At 52.9% G+C, this 17,279-nt stretch overlaps 1 protein-coding gene across 9 annotated transcripts in view; it reads right to left on the minus strand.

Annotated features, from left to right (window-relative positions):
- Window positions 1–17,279, minus strand: part of ANKRD24 (ankyrin repeat domain 24) — a 42,829-nt gene that overhangs the window by 15,933 nt on the left and 9,617 nt on the right. For 4 of the 9 annotated variants that reach the window (XM_032252230.1, XM_032252227.1, XM_032252226.1 and 1 more), the window contains exons 3-11: window positions 10,025–10,111; window positions 9,788–9,918; window positions 9,622–9,710; window positions 7,760–7,824; window positions 7,206–7,263; window positions 2,891–2,961; window positions 2,595–2,701; window positions 2,228–2,415; window positions 986–1,014 (exon numbers count right to left, since the gene is read on the minus strand). In XM_032252230.1, coding sequence (XP_032108121.1) covers window positions 986–1,014; window positions 2,228–2,415; window positions 2,595–2,701; window positions 2,891–2,961; window positions 7,206–7,263; window positions 7,760–7,824; window positions 9,622–9,710; window positions 9,788–9,918; window positions 10,025–10,111 — 825 coding nt within the window. Of the gene's footprint in view, window positions 1–985; window positions 1,015–2,227; window positions 2,416–2,594; window positions 2,702–2,890; window positions 2,962–7,205; window positions 7,264–7,759; window positions 7,825–9,621; window positions 9,711–9,787; window positions 9,919–10,024; window positions 10,112–11,340; window positions 11,496–11,647; window positions 11,908–17,279 lie in introns of those variants that run through there. The other 5 variants (XM_032252233.1, XM_032252234.1, XM_032252228.1 and 2 more) reach the window with 4 other exon arrangements.

Below are 17,279 nucleotides of genomic sequence, written 5' to 3' on the forward strand. Positions count from 1 at the left end.
CAGTTCCCTCATGTTTTCACTCCTCTGTGGAGCAGAGATGCTTTAAAACTAGGAGAGGGGCCGGGCGGGTGACTCACACCTGTAATCCCAGCACTTTGGGAGGCCAGGGCGGGTGGGTCACTTGAGGTCAGGAGTTCCAGAGCAGCCTGGACAGCATATAGTGAAACCCCATCTCTACTAAAAAATACAAAAATTAGCTGGGTGTGATGGCACACACCTGTAGTCTCAGCTACTCAGGAAACTGAGGCAGGAGAATCACTTGAACCCGGGAGGTGGAGGTTGCAGTGAGCCGAGATCACACCACTGCACTGTAGCCTGGGCAATAGAACAAGACTCCGTCTCTCAAAAAAAAAAAAAAAAAAAAAAAAAAGAAAAGAAACTGGGATAAGGGCGACACGGTGGCTCACACCTGTAATCCCAGAATTTTGGGAGGCCAAGGCAGGTGGGTCACTTGAGGCCAGGAGTTCAAGATCAGCCTGGCCAACATGGTGAAACCCTGTCTCTACTAAAAATACAAAAATTAGCCATGTGTGGTGGGTGCCTGTAACCCCAGCTACTAGGGAGGGTGGAGCAGGAGAATCACTTGAACACAGAGGGTGGAGATTGCAGTGAGCCAAGATCCTGCCACTGCGCTCCAGCCTGGGCAACAGAGTGAGAGAAAAACAAACAAACAAAACGGAAAGAAGGGACGAGGCCAGATCTGCTTCTTTCCCTGAAGACACCAACCCTCAACAACCTCAGTCCCCTCTGCCCTCCCACCCCAGCCCCACAATTTGGTCCCCTCCCCCTAGTATTCTCACCCAGTTCTAGGAGTTAGGCTGGGTACGCTGCCGCCACTTGGTGGCAGCATACCCTGAAGGTAGCATTCTTTCCAAACTGGTTTTCCCAGGTCTAACTTCCTTCTCTTCTCACAGAGCTTGGGGCAGGGGAGAAGTTAGTGTGGATGCAGGGAAGAGGGCCTCCTTCACTGCTTAGGGGTCCATACCTGAGATGACGCCTCGCCTGAGTCATCCTCTGGGAAGGCGGGGAGAGAGGGAAGCAGGGTCAGGCATTCTGTTTCCAGCCCCAGGAAGGGCATTGGTGGGCCCCAGGGACTTGTAGAAGGCTCCCGATATCCCCAAGAATCAGGACATTTAAGGTAGAAACCTGGCACTTGGGTGGAGTGCTGAGGGGGAACTTGGAACTGTTAAAAAGAGAGGACAGCTGGGTGCCGTGGCTCACGCCTGTCATCCCAGCACTTTGGGAGGCTGAAGTGGGCAGATCACCTGAGGTCAGGAGTTCAGACCAGCCTGACCAGCATGGTGAAACCCCATCTCTACTAAAAATACAAAACAGGTTGGGCACAGTGGCTCATGTCTGTAATCTCAGCACTGTGGGAGGCCAAAGCGGGCAGATCACAAGGTCAAGAGATTGAGACCATCCTGGCCAACATGGTGAAACCCCGTCTTTACTATAAAAACAAAAATTAGCTGGGTGTGGTGGCAGAAGCCTGTAGTTCCAGCTACTTGGGAGGCTGATGCAGGAGAATTGCTTCAACCTGGGAGGCGGAGGTTGCAGTGGGCCGAGGTTGCCACTGCACTCCAGCCTGGTGACAAAGCGAGACTCCGTCTGAAAAAAAAGAGGACAGGCCAGGTACAGTGGCTCACACCTGTAATCCCAGCATTCTGGGAAGCCGAGGTGGGTGGATCACCTGAGGTTCAGGAGTTCAAGAACAGCCTGGCCACCATGGCGAAACCCAATCTCCACTAAAAATGCCAACATTAGCCAGGTGTGGTGGCAGGCGCCTGGAGCCCCAGCAGGTTGGGAGGTGAGGCAGGAGAATGGCTTGAACCATGCTCTGCTGACTTTTGTATTTTTAGTGGAGACAGGGTTTCACTATTTTGGTCAAGCCGGTCCTGAACTCCTGGCCTCATGTGATTTGCCCACCTTGGCGTCCCAGAGTACTGGGATTACTGGCGTGAGCCACCTCGCCCAGCAGGGGGTGCTCTTCTTAGGAGAGGCCGAGTTTTTTCTGTATAGATGACCCAGGAAAGCAGAAGCAGACCCCCTCCCAGACTACACTAAATGCCCTGGGGCTCCTTGAAACTGTTCTCAGCAGAATCCGGTACGTGCTGGGACCTCCTAGAATGCAGCCAATTGAGGGTACCTTGAAACTATTCGCGATAGAGAAAGGTGGGATGATGAGAAGCTGCCACACAGACGCAGCGCGGAGGTGGGGCTTGCATACCGCTGGGTGGGGAGGGGCGCTGGGCCGCCTCTTGCAGCAGGTGCAGGATGAGTTTGTCCCCCGCCAGGGCGCCATAGTGAGCCGCGTCCTGCCCCAGCGCATCGGTGATGCCCAGCTGGGCTCCGCCCTGCAGCAGGACTTCCACTGTTTCCGGGCTGGCCCCTTCACAGGCCAGCATCAGGGCCGTCCTACCAGGGGAGGGGGCTACTGAGGAGATGAGAACATCCCCCAAACCCCCACGCCCACCTCAGCAGCCAGGCCGAGCTGGGAAGAGGAGGCTGGCTAGATCGCCTTACTCAGAGAGGTTAAGAGTCTGGCCCAAGGTCACACAGCATAGGGTGGACTGGCTGGGAGGGGAGATGCTCACCTGCCTTGCAGGTCCTGATTGTTCACGGCAGCCCCTTGCTGCAGAAGGAGACGGCACAGGTCTGTGTGACACATCTGAGCTGCTATAATGAGGGGCGTTGCGCCTGACTGGTAGGGAGGACGAGGGAAGCCATGGCATGAGAAACTGACCCCCCCGGAGGTGCAGAGGCCTATATAACCACCCTCGAGTTTTACCCCAAACTTTCTCAAACTTTCAAAGTGTGCCTGAGATGCCGCCACTTGGTGGCAGCATACCTCAAGCATAACGTCTTTCCCAAAGAGATCCCAGAAGCTTACCCGATCTTGGGGGTTTAGATGTGCCTTAAAGGAGCAGAGCATCTCTGAGCAGGAGAGACAGCCACCAGCCGCTGCAAAAGATAAAAGGTTGTTGGGTGCAGTGGCTCAAGCCTGTAGTCCCAGCAGTTTGGGAGGCTGAGGCAGGAGGATCGCTTGAGCCCAGGAGTTTGAGACCAACCTGGGCCAACATAGTGAGACCCTGTCTCTACAAAAAAATGCAAAAATTATCTGGGTGTGGTAGTCTGTCCTGTGGCCCCAGCTGAAGGCTCGGGAGGCTGAAGTGGGAGGACCGCTTGAGCTCAGGAGTTCGAGGTTGCAGTGAGCCATGATGGCACCACTGCACGCCAGCCTGGGTGACAGAGGGAGACCTTGTCTTAAAAACCAACAAAAGAAAGGAAGAAAAGCAAAATCGGGGAAGATTAGGGGTAGGGAAGATGTTGACATTTTCTGGGGACTTTCTGCCTGGATGTGACCCTGCTCCTTTATTTAATTATTTATTCATTTATTTTTGAGATGGAGTCTCACTCTGTCACCAGGTTGGAGTGCAGTGGCACAATTTCAGCTCAGTGCAATCCCCATCTCCCAGGCTCAAGTGATTTTCCTGCCTCAGCCTCCCGAGTAGCTGGGATTATAGGCATCTACCACCACACCTGGCTAATTTTTGTATTTTTAGTAGAGACGGGGTTTCGCCATGTTGGTCACAATAGTCTTGATCTCCTGACCTCGTGATCAGCCAGTCTTGGCCTCCCAAAGTGTTGGGATTACAGGGGTGGGCCACTGCGCCCAGCCCTTGCTCCTTTATTTAATGACAAATTCCCACTGGGCCTGTGAGAGTTGTAACAAATGCACGTTTCGCATTTTACAGAAGCAGAAACTGAGGCCCCACCAGGCCCATGGTCACCCAGTGTGGTGAGAGGCAGAGTCACACACAGAATCTAGGTGTGCTAATTCCCAGGCCCAAGCACTGTGGTTCCCTCTTTACTTTTTGTAGAGACGAGGTCTGGCTGTGTTGCCCAGGCTGGTCTTGAACTCCCGATCTCAAATGATCTGCCCACCTCAGGCTCCAAAATGCTGGGATTACAGGCATGAGCCCCCAAGCCTGGCATATTTATTTATTTTTGAGACAGAGTCTCTCTCTGTTACCCAAGCTGCAATGCTGTGGCACTACCTCTGCTCACTGCAACCTCTGCCTCCCAAGGTTCCAGTGATTCTCCTGCTCAGCCTCCCAAGTAGCTGGGATTATAGGCATGAACCATCATGTCCAGATAATTTTTAATTTATACTTATATATATATTACTATTATCACTTTGAGATGAACTCTCGCTCTTGTCCCCCAGGCTGGAGTGCAATGGTGTGATCTCGGCTCACTGCAACCTCTGTCTCCTAGGTTCAAACAATTCTCCTGCCTCAGCCTCCTGAGGAGCTGGGATTACAGGTGTCTGCCACCACACCCAGCTAATTTTTACATTTTTAGACAGCGTTTCACCATGTTGGCCAGGCTGGCCTTGAACTCCTGACCTCAGGTGATCCACCTGCCTTGGCCTTCCAAAGTGCTGGGATTACAGGCATGAGCCACCATGCTCGGCCTAATTTTTATATTTTTAGTAGAGACAGGGTTTCTCCATGTTGCCCAGGCTGATCTCAAACGTCTGGGCTCAAGTAATCCTCCCACCTCTGCCTCCCATAGTGCTGCAATTACAGGCATGCACCACTGCACCCGGCCGGTCTATTTTTAGGAGATTCCCTTCTTTTATTTATTTATTTTTTTTCTTCTTCTTCTTTTTTTTTTTAAAGATGGGGTTTCACCATGTTGGCCAGGCTGGTCTTGAACGCCTGACCTCAGGTGATCCACCCGCCTCGGCCTCCCAAAGTGATGATTTTTTTTTTTTTTTTTTTTTTTGAGAGGGAGTCTTGCTCTGTCACCAGGCGCCAGGTTGGAGTGCAGTGGTGCAATCTCGGCTCACTGCAACCTCCGCCTCCTGGGTTCAAGCAATTCTCCTGCCTCAGCCTCCCAAGTAGCTGGGACTCCAGGCGCACGCCACCATGCCTGGCTAATTTTTGTATTTTTATTTAGTAGTGACAGGGTTTCACTATGTTGGCTTGGATGGTCTCGACCGCTTGACCTCATGATCCGCCTGCCTCGGCCTCCCAAAGTGCTGGGATTACAGGCGTGAGCCACTGTGCCCAGCCCCAAAGTGCTGAAATTACAGGCCTGAGCCACTGCGCCTGGCCAAGAGATTCCCTTCTACTGCCGTTTGCACAGGACCAGAGTGGACAGGGAGGCTCCCCAGGAGGCTGTGTAGCTTGAGACAAGGGCACAGTCTCTGGAATCCCTGGGGATGAATTCCAGCAGGTTGACATACAGTCAGATTAAGCACAAGAACCCATTTTTCAGTCGACAAACTCTGTTTGAATACCTGCTGTGTGCCTGAGGGAGGATGAGGTTCTGATGCTGCAAACCTTATCTACAATACGTAGAGCAGTGCCTGACACACAGCAGGTACTCAATGACTGGTTTGGGTTTTTGTTTTTGAAATGGAGTCTCTCTCTGTCACCCATGCTGGAGTGCAGTGGCACAATCTCGACTCACTGCAACCTCCATTTTCCAGGTTCAAGCGATTCTCCTGCCTCAGCCTCCTGAGTAGCTGGGATTACCGGCACGCGCCACCATGCCCGGCTAACTTTTTATTATTAGTAGAGATGGGGTTTCACCATGTTGGCCAGGCTGGTCTCGAACGCCTGACCTCAGGTAATTCAACCGCCTCGGCCTTCCAAAGTGCTCAATACTGTTGAGTGACGAAAACCAATGAACTCCTGTATACTGACAAGAGGCATTGCCGCCACTAGGTGGCAGCGTACTCCAACTGTAGGGAATTCTTACCCAGCGACTAAAACCCCAAAAGCAGCCCAATTTTATTCTGAGTTTCCAAAAGAACAGATGTTTCTTGAGTCATCAGTGAAAGCGATGCCTGAATTTCACGGCTCAAGTGGGTGGGTCCCTTTCCCTTCCTTGGGGAAGGAGTTTGGATTTGGTGATGAAGGTGCCAGAGGCCTGGAGCTATGATTTTCCTGATATCTCCTAGGAGCTCCTCAAAGAAAATTAAACCCTAGGGGCCTGTCCTCATCTTCACAAAGACCAGGAGTACAATCGGTTGCTCCTTGAGGTCAGACAACCTGGATTCACTACCACTTATCTGCTGTGGACAAGAGACGCCTTGTTGAGCTTCATCTGTGCAATGGGCTAATAGTCTGTGGTTCAAACGGTAACTGGGATTTAAGATGGGCTCTAATGCCTGGCACATGGTAGGTAATAAAAAAGCAGGAGAAGGGCCAGGCGCTGTGGCTCACACCTGTAAGCTCAGTACTTTAGGAGGCAGGTGAATTGCCTGAGGTCACGAGTTTGAGACCAGTCTGACCAACATAGTGAAACCCCATCTCTACTAAAAATACAGAAAAATTAGCCGGACATGGTGGCATGCGCCTGTAATCCCAGCTACTCAGGAGGCTGAGGCAGGGGAATCACTTGAAGCGAGGGAGGCAAGGTTGCAGTGAGCAGAATTACACCACCACACTCCAGCCTAGGTGAGAGTGAGGACCTGCCTCAAAAAACAAAACCAAACAAACAAACCAAAAAATCAGCAGGGTGTGCTACAAAATATACTATATATAATACAAAAAATTAGCACAGGCCTGTAATCCCAGCTACTCATGAGGCTGAGACAGGAGAATTGCTTGAACTCGGGAGGTCGAGGTTGCACTGAGCCGAGATTGCACCAATACACTCCAGCCTGGGCAACACAGCAAGACCCTATCTCAAAAAAAAAAAAAAAAAAAAAGGGGGGGGGGTTGGGTGAGTGAAAAAAAAAAAAAAAAGAAAGAAAAAGCTGGGCAAGGCTTCATGTCTGTAATCCCAGAACTTTGGGAGGCCAGGGCGGGTGAATCACCTGAGGTCAGCAGTTTGAAACCAGTCTGACCAACATGAAAAAAACCCATCTCTATTAAAAATACAAAATTAGCTGGTCATGGAGGCGGGTGCCTGTAGTCCCAGCTACTCGGGAGGCTGAGGAAGGAAAATTGCTTGAACCCAGGAGGCAGAGACTGGGCCAAGACCGTGCCACTGCATTCCAGCCTGGGCGACAGGGTGAGACTCTGTGTCAAAAAACAAAAAAAGAAAAGAAAAAAGAGAAAAGGAAAGAAAAGGAAAAAGGAGGGACAGGAAGCTTCACAGCAGGTCCCCAGGGCCCTGGGTAGAATAACCCCCAAGTCTAGCACCCTCTGGACTATGAGGTCAGGGCAGGGCTGGGCTGCACCTACCTGCATGGTGTAGGGCCGTCCAGCCGCTGCTGTCCACAACGTCCACCACGCAGGAGGCCTGGGGATGGGGGGAGTCCTTTGAGGCGGAGCCATCCTTCTTGCTGCCTGATTTCTCTAGGACTGCCTTCCCCACCTTGGGCTCTGCTATACTTCAGCCTCTCTGCCTCACCCTTCCCAGGCCCCCAGGTGATTCCATTTTCATGAAAGTTGCTGGGAAAAGAAAATAGCTGGGAGCTGAGAAGCAGCTGAGTTTGGGGCATAGCTGGGAACTCTGAGGGTGGCTGGGGCTAAGAAAGGACCTAGGACTTAGGGAGAAACAGAGCTCAGGAAGTATCTGGCGTCAGGAGTATATCTTAAGTGGGAGAAGCATCTGGATGCTCTGAGAGTATCTGGTTATCCAAGGAGTAGCTGGGATTCTGGAGGAAAAGGGGCCAAGGAATATCTAGGATTCACAGAGCATCTGGGGGTTCAAGGAATTGCTGGAACTCAGGATTAGTAGGGGTCAAGGGAGTATCTGGGGTTCGGGGAATAGCTGAGACAAGAAAGTAAATGACCTGCAGTAGTTGCTTCAAGCACTGTGGGTGCCCGTATTTGGCGGCCAGGTGGAGTGCATTGTAACCTGAGGAGGGAGAGAAGATTTACTGAAGCTCCAGCTATACACGCAGCTCCCAGTTGCTCCCCACGCCATGTCAACTATTTGTGATGAGTTTCTGTGTCTAGCAAAGTCCCCAAACCCCCAGTACTTCTCTCTTTTTTTTCCACTACAGACGGGATCTTGCTGTCGCCCAGGCAGTGGTATCATAGCTCACTGCAGGCTTGAACACCTAGACTCAAGCGATCCTCCTGTCTCAGCCTCCCAAGCAGCTGGGATTACAGGCAAGAGCCACCATGTCTGGCTAATTTATTTGTATTTTCTATAGAGATGGAGTCTTGCTATGTTGACCAAGCTGATCTTCAACTCTCTGGCTCAAGCGATCCTCCCACCCCAGCCTCCCAAAGTGCTGGGATTACAGGCATGAACCACTGAGCCCAGCCCTCAGGTACTTCTCAAAATCATGCTACTCCCTGTGCCCAGGCACTCTTCAAACCATGGCTAGTCTGTATTCCAGACAATTCCACCTCGGCGACACTCCACACCCACCTATTCCTCAAGCCCTATTGCTTCAGCTACTCCCCATGTCCCCAGACACTCTACAGGGTCAACTCCACCAAAGCTGCAGCTCTGCCCTTCACAACCCACAGTCGCTGTGTGTGTTCTTGCCAATCCATGTACCCTTGCTCTTCCATATGTCAACTCTGTCTAGTGATCTGCGATTCCCCAGCTACTCCATCTACCCTGCCCACTATGCCTGTGTCCCCACGCCTAGTTGCCTCCTGAGCCCCAACTACTCCTTTGGCCGCACATTTTTATCTCAGTTATTCCCCCAGGTCCCCAGTGAAGCCATGCGCCCAGGTTCTCCTTGTACCCCAGATACTCCAAGAGCTCAAGCTACTCCCAGAGCTCCAGCTGCTCCCAGAGCTCCAGCTACTCCTAGATCCCAGCTCTCCCACATATGTCAGATATTCCCCAAACACTACTGTTATTCTCATGCCCCAGATGCTTTGCAAGCTCAGCTATTCCCATGAGTCTCGTTTCTCCTCCAAACTCTAAGTAGCTCCTTTCAGTCACTTCCTTGAGCTCAGATACTCCACATCCCAGATGCACCTCAAGACTTAGTTCGTCCAAGAGTCCCAGTTATCTCCCAAGCCCCAGGTTCTTCCTCTGCCTCAATCCCTTTCTAGAAACTTCCCTAGGCTGGGCATGGAGGCTCACACCTATAATCTCAGCACTTTGGGAGGCTGAGTGGAAGTATCACGATCCCAGGAGTTCAAGACTAGCCTGGACAACACAGGGAGACCCCATCTCTCATAAGAATACAAAAATTAACTGGGTGTCGTGGTGTGTGCCTGTAGTCCCAGCTACTTGGGAGGCTGAGGTGGGAGGATTTCTGGAGCCCGGGAAGTGGAGGTTGCAGTGAGCTGAGATCACACCCACAACACTCAAGCCTGGGTGACAGAGGGAGATCCTGTACCCCCCCAAAAAAAGAAAAACAAAACAACAAAACCGCCAGAACTTTGCAGCTATCCCCCAAGCCCCAGCTACTTCCCCATCCAACTGAACCAATACCTGAATCCTAGTCACTCCCCATCCACAAGCTGTCTACTTGCTTTGCTTGGTGCCAACCACAGTCTCTGTCTTTGGGTACCCCACTCTAACATGCCCCTGGGCATCTCCCTGGAGGCAAGGGGGGGCATTGGAGGGAGCCCCCACCTTTCAGCAGGGTACATTGAGGCCTGGAAGCAGGACCTGGTGGACCCTCAGGCCGGGCACCTGGGCTGAGTTTCTCCTCCCTCCCCAGGGCCAGGCTGGCAGTACCTGCCCCGTCCGTGCTCATGACATTGGCGCCATGAGCTATCATCACCTCCAGACAGCTGGCCGCACCCCGCATGGCAGCCAGGTGGAACCTGGAGGTGAGAGACGAGGGTTCAGCTGCAGGGTCGCCACCACTCAGCCATCCCACTCCCGGGTCAAGGGCACTCACGCAGACTTGCCCTCGTGGTCTAGCTTTGTGGGCACCAGCCCCTTGCGGGCGATGAGGGTAGCCACCCGAGGTGCATCGTTGTTCTCCACGGCTTGTAGTAGCCTCTCGTCACTCTTGCCCCAGTCTTGACTCTGCAGGGTATGCACAAGGGTGTGTGGGGTAGGGTCGGCTGCTGCCCCCTCCCCACGTCCCCTGGCACGGGCCCCAGGCTCTCACCGCCCGCTCCTGGGCACTTGCCTGGCACCTGCCTCTGGCTGCCGGCTTCGGGATGGGGCAGGGGCCACAGGGCGGGCAGGAGCCGAGGTCAGTGGGGCTGAGCCGCAGCTGCAGGGGGAGGAGGTCCTGGGCGGGGGGGTCCTCAGACAGTGTCCTCCAATCCTGCGACCCCCAGCATCTGCCCCCAGGCCCATCACCCCAGTTGTCTAACAAAAGTCCACCACCAGCATCATCCCCTGAGCAGCCCCCCCCCCACCCACCCCACATCGATTTCCAAAACATTGTTCCCTGGGCCGGGTGCAGAGGCTCACGCCTGTAATTCCAGCACTTGGGGAGGTCAAGGTGGGAGGATCGCTTGAGCCCAGGAGTTTGAGACCAGCTTGGGCAACATAGTGGGACCCTGTCTCTACAAAAAATAAAAAATAAAAAATCCTCAGGGCATGGTGGCTCATGCCTGTAGCTGCTTGGGAAGCTGAGGTGAGAGGACCATTTGAGACCAGGAATTCTGAGACCAGCCTGGGCAATACAGCAAGACCCCCTTTGTTCAACAAAAAAAGTTGTTCCCATTTGCTTGTAATTGAGGAGACAAAAAAAGAAAAAAAAAAAGTTGTTCCCCAATTCATTACTTAGTGAAAGCCACCCCTGCAACACCACCCCCAGCAAACAGATCCGAGTGTTTCCACACTACCCTCCTAAGTCCCATCGAAAACTCCAGAAGGTCCCTCTACATGTTTCTCAGGACCACCCTCTGCCCTGTTTATCCACAACTGCCCTGAAATGCCACCACTGTCCCCTCAACATCCCGAGGCTTCTCCCCTCAACATCCCGAGGCTTCTCCCCCAAAAACTAGAGCCTGAAATGCATTACAAAATGTCTCCCCAATTCCTGAAGTGTTCTCTAAAAGCATCCTTCCCCATGATCCCGTCAGGTCCCAAAAATATCCTCCAAAAACATACCTCAAATGTTCTCCCAAACTGTTCTGCAAATGTCATTACCTCTTCCCAAAATATTTAGGCTATCTCCTAAAATAGCCTCCAAGTTGTCCCCTCAATGACCCCGTCTGTCTCCAAAATGTTTTCTCAAAACTGCACCCCCAATGCCCTCTAAATTCTCCAAAATGTCCCCATCTGTTTCAAAGTGTCTTCCAAAACGTGTCCAAATGCCTCTTCCATCCCCCAACAGCTGCCCCAACCTCTGTCCCTTCCCCTGTCCATCTTTCCCGGGTCTGGAATGCGGGGTCCAGGCCAACCAGGGACAAGGAGGGGAGGAAAGGAGAGCGGAAGGGAGAGGAGGGACCCGCGCCCCGCCCGCTCCCGCGCCCCCTCCCCGGGCCCTACCGCGAAGGAGGAGGCTGCGCACAGACACAGCTGCTTCATGGCGTCTGGGGCACGGGGCGCGGGGGGCGCACGGGGTTCCAGTAGGAGGTGGCGGCCAGAGGGGCTGGAGGGACCGCGGGGAGCGGCCGGAGGGCGGGGCTGGGCGCTGCCGGAGCTCCCCGCCCCCTCAGCCCGGTCCCGCCCTCCCTGGTGCCACCCCCTCCCCCTCGTCCCCCTCGCCAGTCCCCTCCCCCACGGGATGAAGTGGGGAGACCCAGGGAGGGGGCTGGGCCCTGAGGGAGGGGGCGCCACCCCGACCCCACCTGACCTTGTCGCCTGGAGGAGGATGAGTACGCGGCGCCGGGGACCCGGCTCCCTCACCCACGCAGGCCGCCAGCTGCATCTCCAGGGAACCCACGGGCGTTCATCTCAGCCTCCTCCAAGTCCGCCAAGGGCGCGCAGGTACCTCCCGGCCCGCGACGTCTGCAGCCTCGCACCGCCACGTGGCCGGCAGAGCTCTAGCCACTCACCGTTTCATTCGTTGACTCATTCATTCGTTCACCGATTCGTTCATTAGTTCACCCACTCATTCATTCCTTCACCCGTTTTGTTTATTCGCTCACCCATTTATTTACTCATTGGCTCATCTATTTGTTCATTCGTTCATTCATTGAATCACCCATTTATTCATTCCGTCACCATTACTTCCTTCTTTCATGCATTCATTCACTCACTAATTTGTTCATTCATTCATTTGTTCACCACTAACTCATTCATTCGTTGGCTTACCATTCATTCACTCCACATTCATTTGGCTCATACTTTGGCAGCCGACTTGTTCATTCGTTCATTGGCTCACCGATTCATCATTCAATCACTTATTCATTCATTCCTAGCCAATGGGGCTCCGCAGTCCTACACACCTGAATTTGAATCCAGCCCCGCCCCATCCCTGCCTTTCATACCTATAAGACTGGGCCAACAGACTTACCTGTTTCGGGCTTCACCTTCCTCCTACGTAAAATGGGTTTCATAATAATGGAGTGTTACCAGGAGGAAGCTGAAGTACTACCTTCGCAGCACTCAGCCAACCACTGCCTGGTTGTAAGCGCACGATAAAACCGTGACTAGCTCATCAATGAAAGAGCTAACTGGCCCCGGCACAGCTCTGACATTCTCCAGCCATTTCGGGTCCATTTCCGTCACTCTCGGGACCCACAGCTCCTCCTAAGAAGGGGCCTTGGGTTCCTCTTGGTCACTGCAGCATCCTCAGTGCCCGGCCCACAGCAGGTGCTCCACAAACATGCATCAGATGAACACTTGGGGGAGATGCTCCTTCATGCAGTAAACATTTACTGAGTGCCTACTGGATGCCACACACGATTCACAGGCCTGGAGACTCTAGGAGCACAGCCAAGACCCTTGCAAGTGGTTGGCATTTTAGAAGGAGCCCTGGAGGCCAGGCACAGTGGCTCAAGGCTGTAATGCACTTTGGGAGGCTGAGGAGGGCGGTTTATCTGAGAACATGAGTTTGAGACCAGCCTGGCCAACATGGCAGAATCCCATCTCTACAATGTAAAATTAGCCCTAAAAATGCAAAAATTAGCCCGGTGCGGTGGTGGACACCTGTAACCCCAGCTACTTGGGAGGCCGAGGCAAGAGAATCGCTTGAACCCAGGAGGCAGAAGTTGTAGTAAGCCGAGACTATGCCACTGCACTCCAGCCTGGGTGACAGAGGGAGACGCCATTGCAAAAACAAAACAAACAAAAGAAAACAAACAAAAAAATTCCAGAGCCAGAATTTAAGAGCAACGACCCAGCAGACTGGTGACAGAGGCTTGAATTCAGTTTGGTTATGTCAACCTTGCTGTGTGACCTTGAACTAATGGCTTTCCCTCTCTGAAATTCTCCCTCTCAATTTCTCAACTGTTAAATGAGATAGAAAATGGGACAGGCACCACAGAGGCACTGTGGACATCCGAGGCCGGATCTTTCTCTGGGGTGGGGCCGTCCTGGGCACTGCAGGGTGCTGAGCAGCGCCCCTGGCCTCCACCCACTCTATGCCAGGGGCACCTCCAAGCTGAGACAACCACAGATGTCCCAACATTGGCAAGTGCCCCTCCACTGACACATTGACGACTCGCTTAGGGCTGGGTGGGCATTGAGCATTCACACGTCAGTGTGGTCTATGATGCTTCTTAGACCCCTTTTTAACTTTTTTGAGACAGACTCTCGGTCTGTCGCCCCGGTTGGAGTGCAGTGGTATGATCTCTGCTCACTGCAACCTCCGCCTCCTGGGCTCAAGCGATTCTCCTGCCTCAGCCTCCCGAGTAGCTGGGATTACAGGCATCCGCCACAACACATGAAGAATTTTTGTATTTTTAGTAGAGATGAGGTCATGTTGGTCAGGCTGGTCGTGAACTCTGACCTCGTGATCTGCCTGCCTCAGCCTCCAAAGTGCTGGCATTACGGGTGTCACCTTGAGCTAACCGATAGCCACTGCACTGGGCCCCCTTAGACACCTTTGGACAAGAGGAGGGAAGAGTGGGAACCAAGGCAGGAAAATGGAAAGTAACTGGCATTTGGGAAGGAGGGTATCCTTGGAACTCCTCTCTCCTTTCACCCTTGGGGTGCGGAACCCTCTGAACTTCCTTCCAGAGAAGACACTGAATTGGATCTCCCAGCTCAGGGCTTCGAATTCCAATTATAACTATTTCCTCCACCCGTCCTCCTGGATGCCACACAAGATCAGAGCAAATGGCTGAGTGCGGTGGCTCACACCTGTAATCCCAGCATTTTGGGAGGCTGAGGCAAGTGGATCACCCGAGGTCAAGAGTTTGAGATCAGCCTGGGCAACATGGAGAAACCATGTCTCTATTAAAAATACAAAAAATTAGCCAGGCATGGTGGTACACACCTATAATCCCAGCTACTCAGGACGCTGAGGCAGGAGAATCATTTGAACCCGGCAGGCGGAGGTTGCAGTGACCCAAAGTCATGCCACCATTGCACTCCAGACTGGGTGACAGAGTGAGAATCTGTCTCAAAAAAAGAAAAAAAGGCCGAGCACAGTGGCTCACGCCTGTAATTCCGGCACTGTGGGAGGCCGAGGCAGGCGGATCAGTAGGTCAGGAGTTGGAGACCAGCCTGGCCAATATGGTGAAACCCTGTCTCTACTAAAAATACAAAAATTAGCTTGGCGCAGTGGCGCATGCCTGTAGTTCCAGCTCCTTGGGAGGCTGAGCAGGAGAATCACTTGAACCCAGGAGGTGGAAGTTGCAGTGAGCCGAGATCACACCACTGCACTCCAGCCTGGGCTACAGAGCGAGACTCCATCTCAAAAAGAAAAATAAAAAGAAAAAAAAGATCAGAGCAAATACCCCTCGGAGCCCCCTGAGGTATAGCACGGATGCCACCAACCCTCCAGGCTTCATCCAAGCCCTGGTATCACCCTGACACCTCTCTCTCGCCCCACACTTGTCCACTAGCCAAGCCTACTGCCGGCACACTGTGTCGTGGTCCACCCCTTCTCACCCCTTCCGCGGCCAACACCTTAGTCCAACCCCATCACTGCAGGTTCCTCCTCCGGGACGCATCCTTCCTGGTCTCCATCCTCTGACCCTGTCGCCTTGTCCCTTCTCCCTCAGCAGCCAGAGGCAGCTTCCTAAACCCTGCATTGGATCTCCTCTCTGCTGCACAAAACCCTCCAGAGACCTCGCTCAGCTTAAAATGCAAACTGCTCATGGCAGCCCAGATCCTGCCCACTGCCTGTTTCCGTAGAGAATGGTATTTACACGTGTGAGTTGCTGGGGCAGAAAAAGCAAAATAAGAATCATCCTTCCTGACACATGAAAAATGATGTGACATTCACGTTTCTGGCTAGGTGCAGTGGATCACGCCTACAATCCCAGCACTTTGGGAGGCCACGGTGGGCTGATCGCCTGTGGTCAGGAATTTGAGACTAGCCTGGCCAACACAGTGAAACTCTGTCTCTACTAATAATACAAAAATTAGGTGGGCGTGGTGGTGCACGCCTGTAACCGCAGCTACTCGGGAAGCTGAGGCAAGAGAATCGCTTGAACCTGGAGGTTGCAGTGAGCTGAGATTGCACCACTGCACTCCAACCTGGGCAACAGAGCCACCCTCCATCTCAAAAAATTAAAAAAATCACATTTCAGTGTCCATAAATACAGTTTTATTGGGGCCAAGTCCTGCCCATTCATTTATAGATGTCTGGATGCCACATGCATGGTATGAAAAAAAAGAAAAAATATATAGTCAAAGGCTACTCTCAGCCTGCAATGGCAGAGCTGAGGCTGGAGTGCAGTGGTGCGATCTCAACTCACTCGCTGCAACCTCCGCCTCCTGGGTTCAAGCGATTCTCCTGCCTCAGCCTCTTCAGTAGCTGGGATTATAGGCACTTACCACCATGTGGGTTTTCACTATGTTGGCCAGGCTGGTCTTGATCTCCTGACCTGAAGCAGTCCGCCCGCCTCAGCCTCCCAAAGTGCTGGTATTACAGGCATGAGCCACGTCACCCGCCATCGTCCCCCTTTACATTTCCCTTGCTGCAAGTCTTGCTGCCACAGCAGCCTCCTCCTTCTTCAGACAGCTGGGTCCCACCTCCGAGCCTTGGCCTCTGCAGCTCCTTCTGCCTGGAGCATCTGCCCCGCCATGCACATGGCTGCTTTCTTTACTGCCGTCCACGCTTGAAGCTGCCTCTTCCAAGAGCCCTTCTCTCACAGCCCTTTCTTAGGCTGTATTTTTCCTTCAGGGCTGTTTTTTTTTTCCCCCCGAAACAGTGTCTCACTCTGTTACCCAGGCTGGAGTGCAATGGAGGGATCTTGGCTCGATGCAACCCCTGCCTCCTGGATTCAAGCGATTCTCCCGCCTCAGCCTCCCAAGTAGCTGTGATTACAGGTGCCCGCCACCACATCCAACTAATTTTTGTATTTTTTAATAGAGACGGGGTTCTGCCATGTTGGCCAGGCTGGCTCACGCCAGGCCTCCTTCATTGCTCTTGTCACCACCTAAGATACTACGTATCTTTTAAAAAATATTCTGTTTCCTCTTATTTTTACTTTTATTTATTTGTGGGCAGGGTCTTGCTCAGTTGCCTAGGCTGGAGTGCAGTGGTGCCATCACAGTTCACTGCAGCCTCGACCTCCTGGGCTCAAACGATCCTCCCACCTCAGCCTCCTGAGTAACTGGGACCACAGGCACACACAACCATACCCAACTAATTTTTGAATTTTTTTCAAAAGACAGGGTCTTGCTATGTTGCCCAGGCTGGTCTCAAACTCCGGGGCTCAAGTGATCCTCCCACCTCGACCACCTAAACGCTGGCGCTGCAGGCATGAGCCACCGTGCCCAGCTGGTTTCCTCTTGATGTCTCCCTTAGAAAGCTGCCCCCTTAGGGACAGCGATTTTTGTCTATCTTGGACTCTGCTGTATTCCACACAGGGCCGGCTATAGATTTTGCAGGGATCACTACAAAATGAAAACTCGAGGCCTGGCCAGGCATGGTGGCTCACACCTGTAATCTCAGCACTTTGGGAGGCTGAGGTGGGAGGACCGCTTGAGGCCAGGTGTTCAAGACCAGCCTGGGCAATGTGGTGAGACCTCATCTCTAAAACAAAAACAAAAATTAAAAAAAAAGCATATATAGGCCAGGCGTGGTGGCTCAAGCCTGTAATCCCAGCACTTTGGGAGGCCGAGGCGGGTGGATCACGAGGTCAAGAGATCGAGACCATTCTGGTCAACATGGTGAAACCCCGTCTCTACCAAAAATACAAAAAATTAGCTGGGCATGGTGGCACATGCCTGTAATCCCAGCTACTCAGGAGGCTGAGGCAGGAGAACTGCCTGAACCCAGGAGGCGGAGGTTGCAGTGAGCCGAGATCGCGCCATTGCACTCCAGCCTGGGTAACAAGAGTGAAACTCCATCTCAAAAAAAAAAA

This window comes from Sapajus apella, unplaced genomic scaffold, assembly GCF_009761245.1.
Source record: "Sapajus apella isolate SASKATOON/1434 unplaced genomic scaffold, GSC_monkey_1.0 scaffold77, whole genome shotgun sequence".
Taxonomy (NCBI): domain Eukaryota; kingdom Metazoa; phylum Chordata; class Mammalia; order Primates; family Cebidae; genus Sapajus; species Sapajus apella.